We start from the raw sequence: 13,833 nt of genomic DNA on the forward strand, positions 1-13,833 counted from the left end.
TTTCAGGCTTTGCATAGACATCTGGTTGCACGCTATGATAACAGTATCCTGAACTAGATAAGTAAGGCTCTTCTGATGTTCTTCTGAATCCTACCAATCACATAGCATATTTTCCTATCCGTGGTCTAGGGCAGCAGCAAAAATTACTAGGAGTGGATCCACAAAACTGTGGTAGAGGAGAGACATGACCCAGGGTGCTTCGAGCGGTTTTATTTCCCTTCGAACCTGAGGGATCCTGTGTGCTTTAGCTTTCCAGGACTAGGATCAAACTGCAGTAATAGGTTGGGTATAAAATGTGCTATGATAATATAGTTCTTTTAATGTTACAGTCAAACAACTATCTAAGTTCTATAAGTTCCTTAATAATTAATAAATCCAGAAATTTTATGTGTGAGCATATATTTTCCATCACTTCCCAAAATACAGATTAGGAAGATCTCTTTGGGGAACATTGTTTTCTAAAGCAACATGAATTTGAAACTGAAGCTGCAATGAGTCTGTGTAACATCTTCTTACCTCAAAATCAATGAGTTGTAGGTCAGCTACTAGGGTGCTAAGAAGACCACTGTTGTAGAGCTCCTGAGCAAGCTGGGCCACAGCTTCTGTCTGAGGCTCCTTTTCATTTGTGCCGTACAAGATTTCTTTCATGGCAACTAGATTTTTGGAAACTTCTTCAGTAGCCTGAGCAAGGAAAAACATGAAAGCTGTAATTCTTTCAAAAGCCAAAACCAAGCTACTCATTAGTATGTGCTTGAGCACAAAAACATGCAACAGATATCAGAATGAACAATGCAGACAACAACTCTTATATTTCACTAATAAAATTATAGCCCCAACATCTGCCCACCTATGCATACCTACCTCCTGGTTATACACTGAAAGAATAAAATTATTTCTAATTGGTTAAGTGGTGTTTGTTATGTGCTGAAAACACAGAGAGCTTCAGATGGCTAAAGTGCAATACATTTTTTAAATACAATTTCACTGGTGTAGTTAAGCCAGATCACAAAATCCTGGCATGGTGATGAGAGTTCAGTGTGCCACATTCCCACAACCAGGGGATAGTGACTAAGCTACAGAATAACTGGTAATCCCATGACACACTACAATGGGGGGAAATTGGGATGATTTAGTTGGGGTGGGACAGATCGTGAAGCTGAGGCTCCAATACTTTGGCCACCTCATGAGAAGAGAAGAATCCTTGGAAAAGACCTTGATGTTGGGAAAGATGGAGGGCACTAGGAGAAGGGGACGACAGAGGACGAGATGGTTGGACAGTGTTCTCAAAGCTATGAACATGAGTTTGACCAAACTGCGGGAGGCAGTGGAATACAGGAGTGCCTGGCGTGCTATGGTCCATGGGGTCACGAAGAGTCGGACACGACTAAACGACTAAACAACAACAACAACAGTTGGGGTGGGGGGAGCTAGCTGTCATCTGAACATATTCCACAGAAGGACCAAAAATGCCATACTTTAGCTGAAAGCCAGAGGATGTTACACACTGAGGAAAGGTTAGAGAGAGAAAGGGGTGTGTGTGTGTCAGAATGCTAGCAAAGGTCTGTTCTATGACTAAGTAAATATTTACTGCACCAAGAGCAATTATATATATGCCACAAACCAGCACAGTGGCAGTTTAAAAATAAAGCTAAGGTAAACCAAGAAGCTGGAAATAGATCAACATACACAGAAAAGTCCAGAGGTAGCCGAACACAAAGTGACATGCTGAAGAACAAAAAACCCTAATATTATTTCCTCACTCCTACATTATCCCAAGTAAAATCCACACCATTGCAGGGGAGACATCTAAAACCTAAGAATGTTGATTGTTTTTCCAACCTCACCCAAGAAAGCACCACTGCCAAATTTACCTGCAACAATATCACAAGAAAATGCCACTCTAAACGAATAGGTGAAGCATGCCACCTCCCAAGGCCATCTGTTTCAAGGAGAGGGGAGATTTGCCAGTAGGGACAGCTTGCAAGTGAGAGAAAGGGCTTTCCAACCTCTCACTATTTGTAATGGCATCATTTCATTGAGAAACATGGAATTTGAGGTGTTCTCTGTTCCTAAAACTCAATCAGGAAGCACGACTTTTTTCAGCTGGAACTTGCCAGAACTCAGTTCCGGCACCTCTCAGGTGGGTGCCATTGCCATCATAAGAGAAAAGGGGAGATGTTCATGGTGAGTTCTGGCACCTCTTTTTCTAGAATAATAGCTCTAGTAGAGAAAACTGAGGCTCCAATACTTTGGCCACCTCATGAGAAGAGAAGAATCCTTGGAAAAGACCCTGATGTTGGGAAAGATTGAGGGCACTAGGAGAAGGGGACGTCAGAGGACAAGATGGTTGGACAGTGTTCTCGAAGCTACGAACATGAGTTTGACCAAACTGCGGGAGGCAGTGCAAGACAGGAGTGCCTGGCGTGCTATGGTCCATGGGGTCACGAAGAGTCAGACACGACTAAACGACTAAACGACTACAAGAGAAAACTATTCATTCCATGCTCCCTAGGAGGAAGTGATATTCCTGAGGATATTTAGGAGAATCATTTCCTTCATGCTGATTAATCATTCTCTCTACTCTAAAAAAACAAAAACAAACAAACAAACAAACAAACAAACAAACAAAAACACAAGGCTTGTTTGCTTTGGAAGGGGAAAGTTGTGGGAGAAATGTCATTCTGAGCTCAAAAATAGGGAGAGTTCAATACTGAACTGTCCCAAAATTCTAATACCCACAGTATTTTAAAGCCATGAGATCATCAGCCTTTCCAGAAACTCAAAACAGTAGTTGATCTGGCCAACAGGATTTCTGATACAGCAGGGAGGCTGCCAATGAGTAGGAAATTGCAACTCAAGTTTGAAAAGATTTAGTGCACACTTACATATGCTGTCAGCATCAAATTGGTTAAGAGGATGTAGGATTAATGACCTGGCATTTCCTATTGTTTCAACAGGTTCTTTGACATAACATGAAAAACAGCTGTTAAAGACCATAAGCAGCACTATATTGAACAGGAAAAACGGGTATTTAAGAAACCATCAAATCCCTCTTGCCTGCCCTGTTACAAATAGCAATCAGTTCTACAGGCTGCACATTTTTGCCAATTGAGACCAGGGCTGTTTAATGCACAGGGGTTATAGATGGGAATTTTGTGAGCACTGCAGGGTGGAAAGCATTTGGTCTCTATTCAATCAAAAATGCTTAGCTTACAGAAAGGTTGTTCAACCTCTTGCCAGGTAAGTAGTAGTTTTGAGATCACTGCAAATCTGAAGTAGTTCCATTGCATATGTGCACATCAATGTGCAGGCCTGCACATTGCACCGAAGATATGCACATATATAGAGAATCCTAAACTAAGCAATTCATGTGAGTTTCAATTCTACAAACTTCTGCAATAAATACACATTCACTGAGGTCAGTGGGGAGGCAACGATTTGCTACTGTGGACTCTGGTGAGAAGAAGAATGGGGTAACACCAGAAACAGCTGCTCATTTGTTATTTTGAGTAATTATTGTACCCCTTGGGTAAAAAAACTGAAAGCTGTGTGTATAAACCATATAGGAAAGGGAGAACTTTTTTAAAATTTGAAGCCACAATCTCTACTACATGTTACTTTCCAGTGACATTTTTCTTGTGACACCCAAGTTATAAAAAGCATTTTCCATTCTTCTTATTATTATTATTATTATTATTACTATTATTATTCCATCCTACACCTGCAGGTCTCGGGGTGGTTCACAGAATAAAATCACAATATAAAGACACAAAATATATAATCAAAATAAAAACAGAAACCACCAAATAACACCCGCCCCAAAAAACCCCACGCATTTTAAAAGGGCACTGGATGACAATAAACCAAAGGTCTGGATAAAGAGGAACATTTTTGCCTTGCACCTACAGGTGTATAATGAAGGTGCCAGGTAAACCTCCCTGGGGAGAGCATTCCACAAGTGGGGAGCCACTGAAAAAAGGCCTGTTCTTGTGTTGCCACCCTCCAGACCTCTCATGGAGGCAGCACACGAAGAAGGGCCTCAAAAGATGATCATGAAATCTTCAGGTGCATTTGTGTATCATATTTCACATATTAAGGCGTACAGCATATAAAATGTGAAACAGAATACCCATCTTTATTTTAAAAAATGAGAAGGAAGCTTAAGAGGCAGCATATCAGGTAGTGCGGTAGATGGTACCATTTATAAAACACTACACAACTGTGAAGATTGGTTTAGCAGGGTTGTTTCCTTAACATGATCCTCCATAAAATGTATAATTTACATCTGCTTCAAAACTTTAAAAATGGTATCAATCTTCTCAATAGCATAGCTTATTTCTAAGAGTAGTAGAGTACTTTAGATACACTGAAGTTTAGATCATATTTTGCCAATTGAGAAGAGAGGAAAAATTGTAGTGAGAAGAGTTACAGCTTCATTAGAAATAGAAGGAACTGTGTAGTTAGCTCAATTCTTTTCCACAGCAGCTTCTGCCACCCAGACAAATAAGTCCATATTGTCTTTTGGATTTTCAAGGCAGCAGCTAGAAAGCTCAAGCTCCTTGCAGCCAGAAAGGAATGGCACAACACTCTTCCCACCATTACTAATTAAAATTCCAGGTGGAACAATAGAGTTATCCTATTGTGAAGAGCATAAACAACCAATGGACAAACCCTTGCCTGAATCTGAATGCCTAATTCCCACAGTGATTTTAGTTCTGGTTCCAGAAGCAAGTGACATCAGCTTCAAGATAATTTAATTTGCTCCAACCACCCAAGAGATAAAACAATTAGCCGCCGCTAGGGTAGTAACTTTCATCCAACGGCTTCACAGGATAAACTCCAAGAAGTTAAGAGCACTAGGGAATAGGCACATTATAAAGGGAAATGCCATTCATGTTTATACTTGCATGGCTATATTAACACCAGTCTTTTAATTTCTTGCAGTCTGTGCATCCCCAACCCCCAATACTACTTATAAGAGGCATATTATTTTGTAGGGTGTTAGAATTTCTTTTTGCAGGCACAACCTGCAGTGCTATGTGGGCAACAAAGTTCCACACATTCTGTTGTGCAAACCAGAGCCACATTCCCCTGTAGATTTGAAAGTATAGAACACCACAACAAGGTGTAGAAAAGTGGCATTTTAGGCTTATGAACTGTACTGGTTGACTGAGTGAAAACTAATCTGCGCATGGACATTGCTGTGTAAATATTTTCCTACAACATCCCAGAAAACAGCTATTTAACCAACTGGGCACATTTAAAAGCCTTCTAAAGCAAACAAATTAAAATATAACTAACAGTTCAGCCCATAATTATGTGACAGGACTGCAGATTGGGCTGTGATTGCTAAAAGGCTGGTCTCTGATGTGCCTTCTTAATTCTGCATTTTAAAAATAGCTTTTCCAACCCATTCTCAACAATTGACCACAAATTATTTAAAGTTTGCTTTGATTTACTATCAGCCTTCCCCAACATGGCGCCCTCCAGATGTTTTGGACTACAATTCCCATCACCCTTACCACTAGTATGCCAGCTGGGACTAATGGAGTTGGGAGTCTAACATCTGGTTGGGGAAGGCTAATTTACAGGAATATAAGAAATGTATGCTAGGAGCATAGCTGCCAAGTTTTCCCTTTTCTTGCGAGGAAGCCTATTCAGCATAAGGGAAAATCCCTTTAAAAAAGGGATAACTTGGCAGCTATGGCTAGGAGCCCTAAACCAGGCATCCCCAAACTGCGGCCCTCCAGATGTTTTGGCCTACAACTCCCATGATCCCTAGCTAACAGGACCAGTGGTCAGGGAAGATGGGAATTGTAGTCCAAAACATTTGGAGAGCTGAAGTTTGGGGATGCCTGCCCTAAACGCTTAGGAGCAGATTTTTTGAGGGGGTGCTGTGTGTGTGTGTGTGGAATTCCATTGGTGCAAGCATAAGTCCATTGTACAAATGGGTGTGCATGTGCCACATGCATGTGTACTCTCTCACACAAAAGCACACCATAAATTGTTTTGAAGATGAAATGGCAAAGTAAGTAAAGGGGCGAAAAGACCCAACTTCACTATATTTTTCAAATCATAGATTCTTCAAGGGTCCTGTCAGGTGATCATTTCAACACCTGTGGAACTTGGTAAAACTTGTTTGAAACATGCCCGCCATATAAAAATAGATGCAAATTAAGCAATAAACCTGGGTTTCCAAAAGTGACTCTAGTGGCAGATTAGCTTACATTTCAGAACAATTATAACAGCCCTTAGTATAACTGAGACCTCCTTTTCCATTTAATGCCATTTTGTGTGTCGTCGTCGTCCCCCCCCCAGCTTTTACAAATGTGGCTTTCCCCCAAAATTAATTTCTCTGTTTTCATGAAATTATGCTCCTTTTTAAGTATATTAAAACATTGTGATCATCATCATCATCATTTCTGCCATCCCCCCTTATCCCCACCCCGACAAAAAAGCAGTGCTTCATTTGATATACTTCCATAGCTGCTACATTTTCTGTGCTACTCCTTCCAAAACAGTTATTTAAGTTCCTGCATGCATCCATCATTGGCACCACAGTGCTCTACAGTTGCCTGAATATATACTACTTCCTCTCCCCTGGTGTAACTGGGCTCCAAGCTGTCCAGATCTTGACTCCTTTGACTTTGGGAAATGTAAAATGTGGCTCTTTATGCTTATTACCAAAGATACTTTTGAAAAACTATTGTCCTTCCCCATGTTCCTAGCTGGTGTCTCCAAGTTGGTCCTCAAAAAGTTGTGCCATACAGCTCATTTCATAGTAATGTTTCCTCTGATTCAGTCATCCGGCATGGGATTATTTCTGGCTTAAGCACCTGTTTCAAAACTATTCGTCCGTCTCTCCAAGGGACACACAATGAATTTATTATTATTTATTATTTTTGTAGTAGGGGTGGACAAGACACTACTTATATTTGAAGTTAACTGAAAATGTTTTGGAGAGGAATCTTACATCCCTTAACTATGCTGTAACTAGTTTCTCCTCCGCATCAGTGAGACTATGGGTATTTTTCAGCAACTGAATATACATATTTACAAACAGCGTTGTGAAGATTTATGTTCCAGCCGTTCCTAACTGTTGCACAGACTAATGACTTCTAAGTTTTTCAAGTACTACATTCAACATAAGGGAGAAACTTCACACTAACACGTGCACTAAGCAATTTCAATAACATTTATGCTGAGATGTCCTATAGCAGGCATCCCCATTGGTCCTGCTAGCTAGGGATCATGGGAGTTGTAGGCCAAAACATCTGGAGGGCCGAAGTTTGGGGATGCCTGTCCTATAGTCTGGTGGCTTGAGAAGAAGACTACACCCATCAAAGCTGTTAATAGATTTAAGCTCACATCTCATACTGGTGGGCAATCCCAAGCAAATGATTACTGAGTAGTGCAGGGGTCAGCAACCCCTTGGGCCGGAAGCGGCCTGCGGAGGTCGTTTGACCGGCCCACGAGCCGCCCCTGAACTGAGCTGCCCACTCGTGCGCTGCGCTAAACTGGCACGGCGCCTCACTTCTGCGGCGCCGGAAATCGCAGGTGTACATGCAATCCGGCCCAGGGAGGGATCTACACGGGTTTGCTCCGGCCCAGGCAAGATAAACTTTGCCAATCCCTGGAGTAGTGGGTAAGATAGTAAAGAATCAGATGAGAATACAGGCAAGGCTCAGGAAAGAATAGGTTGGCATAATGGTAGTAATGACAGAAAATAAATTAGTGTAGGTTGGAAACAGCATCAGCACTGGGGAGTTGTCCATGTCCACATAGGCTGCTTACAAAGATTTGAAGCATTTGGGTGCCAGAATCAACAAAGAGGAACGGTAATGGGTTCACAGAAGCATTACTTTAGAAAAAGGAGAGAAGACACAAGCTCTCTACAAAACTCATACATAGCCAGTACATTATTCTCCCACATGAAGAGCACATATTTGGATTAAAACAGATCCCCAAAGAAGCAAATGCAAAAACATACCTTTTCTACTTTCTTGTCAGAAATATCTTGCTTTTCTAGCACTGCCATACTCTCCTTCAGATTCTTCACTATGTCTGCAGGAGACTTGTGTGATTTGCCAAAGGGAAATGGCATGGTTGCAACCTAAACACGCCTCTTCTTCTACAATTCTTTCACCTGTAAAAAAGTTAAAAGAGAGAGTCTGTAGTTAGGAGCAATAAAACAAAGCTTAGGACTGCTTAGCCTAAGCAAGCAGGCACCACAATTGAACAAGACTTTACAGTGCTTTCTACTATCCTACTTCCTACTATCGTCTCACTTTTTTTAGCAAGAAACTTTGCAACTTGTATTCAAAGTAAAAATCCTGTTCCTGAGCCCCTCACATCTGCCTCTGACACTGCTGTGAGGTCAGAAGTATTTGCTTCCATTTTAGACAAAGTGCAGGTTGCTGTGATGTATAAACCCAGACAAACTGTAATAAGTGGAAGCAAGCCAAGTTCATACCATAGTTTATTAAAATGGCTCATTTTTGCTAACAATAGTGAAAATTAGTGAGTTTTTCGTCTGCAGCTAATAAAAAATGGAGCCACTTTGAAACTTTTCATTGCCATTGTGCCACAGGAGAGAGGCAGAATGTAGCCTTGTTGAAGCTTGTCCTGGTAAAACTAAACTGTCATGTGCATGTAATTACAAATGATAAAGACAGATCTAACCATGCAAAGGAAACATTCTCTTATCTTTTGGCCCCCATACTGAAGTTAACAGTACTCATGGGGGATTTCAGTGCACAACTGAACTCCATAGAGATTAGGATCAGGTTTTTTTTTACATTGTATTTTTCCAGTAGTTCTATGATGAATACTCTATGGTTTTAAAGAGGATCCAACTCTTATTAGTAGTTTGGTCAACAACCTCTGATACAAGTAACACAAGCCACCTGTAGGTAAAGTGCTTGAAGTACAGACCTGAAGGTATTTCAAATATGAGTAGCATTCTGTAACTCAGTAAACCCTTTCAAGCAATATTTACAGTTTGCTTATTCGAGTACAAAACGGGTAACAATAAATGCTTTAGCAGCCTAGCCATCAAATATGTATGTGCTAATTAATAAATGTTTCCTTAAATCACTTCATGACTGGACTTCCAGAGTTCTCGATAGGATACAACAGAAAAGCCTGTGCTTAAAAAATGCTGATGGGTTGGTTACTCCTGCCACAAACAAAAGGACAGTTGAAGCTGACAGAGCAGAGGTCACAATATCATGACAAAGAATGCCTGTCCCCACCTGACACAAATGAAAATAGCCCACAGTCTGGGTCAGGAAGCAAATCGCTGCTGCTCAGTTTACAACAAACGTAAATAAAAACCTTCATTGGAACAATGTGGGGATGGACAGTGAAACTTGGCACAATTCTATGGGCTCACAATTTCAAGCCTGAATATTTCCATCAGTCAGGCCATTCATAGATTTCAGCTGTTCTAACGCCATTATCTGCAAATTAGAGCCAGCAGTGGATTTAATCTGCAAATAATGCAAATATATAACTGGACACCAGTGAGACAGTAGACGCTACAGGTAAAAAAAAAAAGGCCTGAGAATTGCTACAAACTATACTTTCATTTTTTTTCAAATAAGAATGTCCTTTTTTGACCTCTCATTTCCACTGCACACAAGTTCTCCAAGAGAAGTCAGGGGTCGGCAAGGTTTATCTGGCCTGGCCGGATCTGTCCTGTGGAGATCACTCAGTGGTCCGGATTGTGCGTGCACGTCCACGATTTCTGACGCTGTGGAATCGAGTCCCTACGCCGCACTGCACCGGTTTAGCGCAGTGCGTGAGTGGACAACTCAGTTCAGCGGCGGCTCATGTGCCGGTCAAACGACCTCCGTGGGGCTGCTTCCAGCCCATGGGCCTTACGTTGGTGACCCCTGCTTTAGACATTACAGCACAGTGTGCAAGGAGGCAAGGCTTACTTGTGCCTCTGTTCTTGCTGCAGGTTTTTTTAAAAAAAGTTTTTATTTACTCCTGAAACTCTGGCCAGGATTCTAAAAACTACATAGACTAATGGAGGGGACCTGCACCCAGCTCATTTCCCCCCCTTTTACTTGGAGCAGCAATACAAAAGCAGTTTACAATGGCAGAGTGCTGCTGTTCAAGAAAAGCAAGTGCAAGTCACTCTTGGTTTGGGCTCAAGGAACAATGTTATCTTTGGATCTGGGCCATAGCCTACAAATAAACATAGGGTTGCAGCCAATATTAGTCACATCAAGATAACACCCCTTGAAATTAATGGAATCATGTTAGTCATGTTCATTAATTTCAAAGGGCCTACTCCAAGAATGACTTATGTTAGATACAATCCACAGGTTTTGGGTTGCAATTCACAATAATATCACCACTAGACCTATCAATCTGATACATGAAAAACCTGAAGGATATATTTATGCTCAGAATCCTAGAGAAGACGTTAGAATGGCTAATTCTCTACTTAGAGCTGCATGAGTTCATTATTTCTACATCTGGTGGCTCAAGGTGTTAGTGATGGCGCTTTTGACATTTTATTATTAATAATAATAAATTGTTATTTATACCCCACCCTTCCCGATTTGAAAACCGGGCTCAGGGCGGCTAACAGCAAATATGAAACATTAATTAATAGCGACTTTAAAAACAGCTTAAAAGCAGCATAAAATACAACATAAATATAGCATCCATGTCAATGAAATTCAAATAATTCAGGGTTATTTTTTTTGGGGGGGGGGGAACCCAGTTCAGTAAACGTCAAGTAATCATTGGTCCTGCTAGGGCCAGCAAAGAGACCAGAGAAATAGTTTAAATGTGGGGTCCCAGAAGGGTTTCTTCATAGAAAAAGGAAAGGGAAAAGGGAATGGAGGATCAGGCTAATTAAAATTGAAGGCCAGGCGGAATAGCTCTGTCTTACATGCCCTGCGGAAGGCAATCAAGTCCTGCAGGGCCCTAGTCTCATGGGACAGAGCATTCCACCAGGTCGGAGCCATTACTGAAAAAGCCCTGGCCCTGGTGGAGGATAATCTGGCTTCTTTAGGCCCCAGGACCCTTACGCTATTTTTATTCATGGACCTTAGGGTCCTCTGCTGGGCATACCAGGAGAGACGGTCCCATAAGTACGAGGGTCCTAGGCCGCATAAGGCTTTAAAGGTCAAAACCAGCACCTTAAACCTGACCCGATACTCCACCGGGAGCCAGTGCAGCTGGTAGAGCACTGGGTGAATATGCTCCCATGGCAAGGACCCCGTGAGGAGTCTTGCTGCAGCATTCTGCACCCTCTGGAGTTTCTGGGACAGTTTCAAGGGCAGCCCCGCGTAGAGCAAGTTATAGTAGTCAAGCCTGGAGGTGACCGTTGCATGGATCACTGTGGCTAGGTTGGGGCGGGAAAGGTCGGGGACCAACTGCTTGATACGGTGAAGATGGAAAAATATTGCCTTGACTGTTGCTGCAGCCTGCGCCTCCATGAATGCACACACACACCAACACCACAACAAAACTGAGTAAAAAACCAACACAATTTACATAATGATAAAGGGTATGGAAACTAAGGGTTGAGGGAGTTGAGAATGTTTAGCTTGGAAAAGAGGAGTCTGAGAGGAAATACGACAGACATTTTCAAGTATCTTAAGGGCTGTCACATGGAAGCTGAAGTAAGTTTGTTTTCTCCTGCTCCAGAAGGAACCCTTAAGGATTCAGTTTTACAATAATGGATTCAATTTACAATAAAGGAGATTCCGACTAAACATCAGGAAGAACTTTTTGACAGTAAGAGCTGTTAAGACAATGGAACAGACTCCCTCAGGAGGTGGTGGTCTCGCCTTCCTTGGAGGTTTTTAAGCAGAGTTTGGATGCCCATCTGTCATGGATGCTTTAGTTGAGATTCCTGCATTGCAGGAGGTTGGACTACATGACCCTTCCAACTCTATAATTCTATGAACACTGAGATAATCAATATGCTTCAGCCATCAACTGGACTGTATTAATCTGTTTGTTACATACAGAATAGTAGAATAAAATAAAATAAAAGTATAGATCCACTATTCTCATGTACTACAGTACTTATCTGCCTACAATGCACAGTAAAACTAGTAAATATTTCGGTTGTATCCAAAACTGTCCATGCACAAGTGGAACAGACTTCTACTCGTGCAACAGGGCATCACCTTCCTCTCTTTCTGTCACCCACAATTCTACAAGAACATTTCTGTAGAGTTGATGGACCCTGTAAAGCACATTTTAGGTGCATAGCCTACAGATGGCTGCAGGGAAGAAGAGGGACGTGTCTCAATGCATGAGCTGGTCTGCTTGCACAATGTTGGCTTCCACCCTCTGTCATTAAGGCAATTTAGGCCACCTAAAGAAACTAGTTTATAGTACAAATAAGTATAGCAGCAGGAAGAAAATATATAAAAATAAGGTTAAGGGCTGTCCCTGTCCTCCTCTCAGAATAGTAAGCTGTTTAGTGTTCTGATTAAAATGCAATTTTTCTAGAGCTGGAGAAATACCTCTATTCCAAGCCAGCTGCCATTAGTTATTATGAATTTCTCAGATATGCATACTAGGTAACTCCACATGCACTAAACTGGGATGTTTGCAAGCATTTTTCATCTGATGAAGCGGTTGAAAAGCTTTCAACTTCAAAAGTCTGCTTAGTTCTCTGTAGCTGGCATTGTGAATGACAAGGTGTGTGGAGGAATAGGGGGAAATACCTATTTAGCAGATTGCTACTAGCTTTGCTGCAGGTGGAAAATGCCAAATCATGATCTACGAAGAGATAATGACAAGCAACCCACAACAAGTGATGTCTTATTAGAGACAGGAAACTGTTCACTCAGGTCACTAAGACTAAACACTGGAAGGACTCTGTGTGTGTGTGTGTGTGTGTGTGTGTGTGTGTGTGTGTGTGTGGAGAGGCAACACGACTATTTTTAGGAATGTGCTAGCCTATCAAAATGCTTCGGTCCCCATCAAATATCTTCCACAGGTGCTGAACTACATGGTTAAGCTACCCTTTATATTCTAATGATAGGGTTCTGCTAAGGTTAGTAATCCTATGAGCTTTGAAAAAGTACAGTAAATCCAAATCTCCTTACTGCTTAATAATTCTAGAACTGGGCTTACATAGAAGGGTCCTTGTCAGTAGAGCTTAGAATTTTACAAAATAATCAGACAGTGCATAGTTTTCATCAGGACGTTTAGTCTTAATGGTGGTTAGTCTATTGTAACTATCTTTGGGTAAACTCCTGCTAAGATGGTGCCTGACAGATGCCCTCCCTGATCCAAAATCATCTTGCAATTTAAAAAAATGGAGGGAAGGAACATTCCCTACCATTCCTTTTGTTAAAAAATTATACAGAATGAAACTTCAATTTTTCATCCAATCATATCAAGATGAAAATTCCTCAGCTGCACCACAGGGGAATGGAATACTGCCTGGAACAAGGCTCTTGTTTATCCTCTTAATCCCTGGTTTAGTAAACCAACCTTCAACCACTTCCTGTCTCTTTTCTTGTGTCAATATTCCCTTTCACATTATCTTACTTCTGCCCCAGGGCCTGTTCACATAAAACCAAGGCTCTTATCCAGGAAAAGTGCATACTTCTGGAACAATTTAGCATACAGGTCATGAACCCACTAAAAGAGGATTAAAATCATATTACATGAACATCAAATATTCGACCATGTACTAAATTCCCCTAAAAACAACAACTGGAAAACAGGTCTGTCCTTCGTCCATGTTCTAGCATTTTTTCTTTAACAAATAGTAAACTGTTTGTACAGAACAATGTTTGGGGTGTGATTATATGGAATGCAAGTCAGAAGTAACTCATCATCTTG

The 13,833-nt window shown here is 41.3% G+C and overlaps 1 protein-coding gene across 2 annotated transcripts in view; it reads right to left on the reverse strand.

Annotated features, from left to right (window-relative positions):
- The window catches only part of CAB39 (calcium binding protein 39), a 52,470-nt gene that overhangs the window by 13,401 nt on the left and 25,236 nt on the right, over positions 1 to 13,833 (reverse strand). For both annotated transcript variants that reach the window (XM_035132872.3, XM_035132873.3), the window contains exons 2-3: positions 7,991 to 8,146; positions 517 to 681 (exon numbers count right to left, since the gene is read on the reverse strand). In XM_035132872.3, the coding sequence (XP_034988763.1) occupies positions 517 to 681; positions 7,991 to 8,104 (279 nt within the window). In that variant the 5' untranslated portion in view covers positions 8,105 to 8,146. The remainder of the gene's footprint in view (positions 1 to 516; positions 682 to 7,990; positions 8,147 to 13,833) is intronic.

Source organism: Zootoca vivipara, chromosome 5, assembly GCF_965207765.1.
Source record: "Zootoca vivipara chromosome 5, rZooViv2.hap1.1, whole genome shotgun sequence".
In the NCBI taxonomy this organism is placed as follows: domain Eukaryota; kingdom Metazoa; phylum Chordata; class Lepidosauria; order Squamata; family Lacertidae; genus Zootoca; species Zootoca vivipara.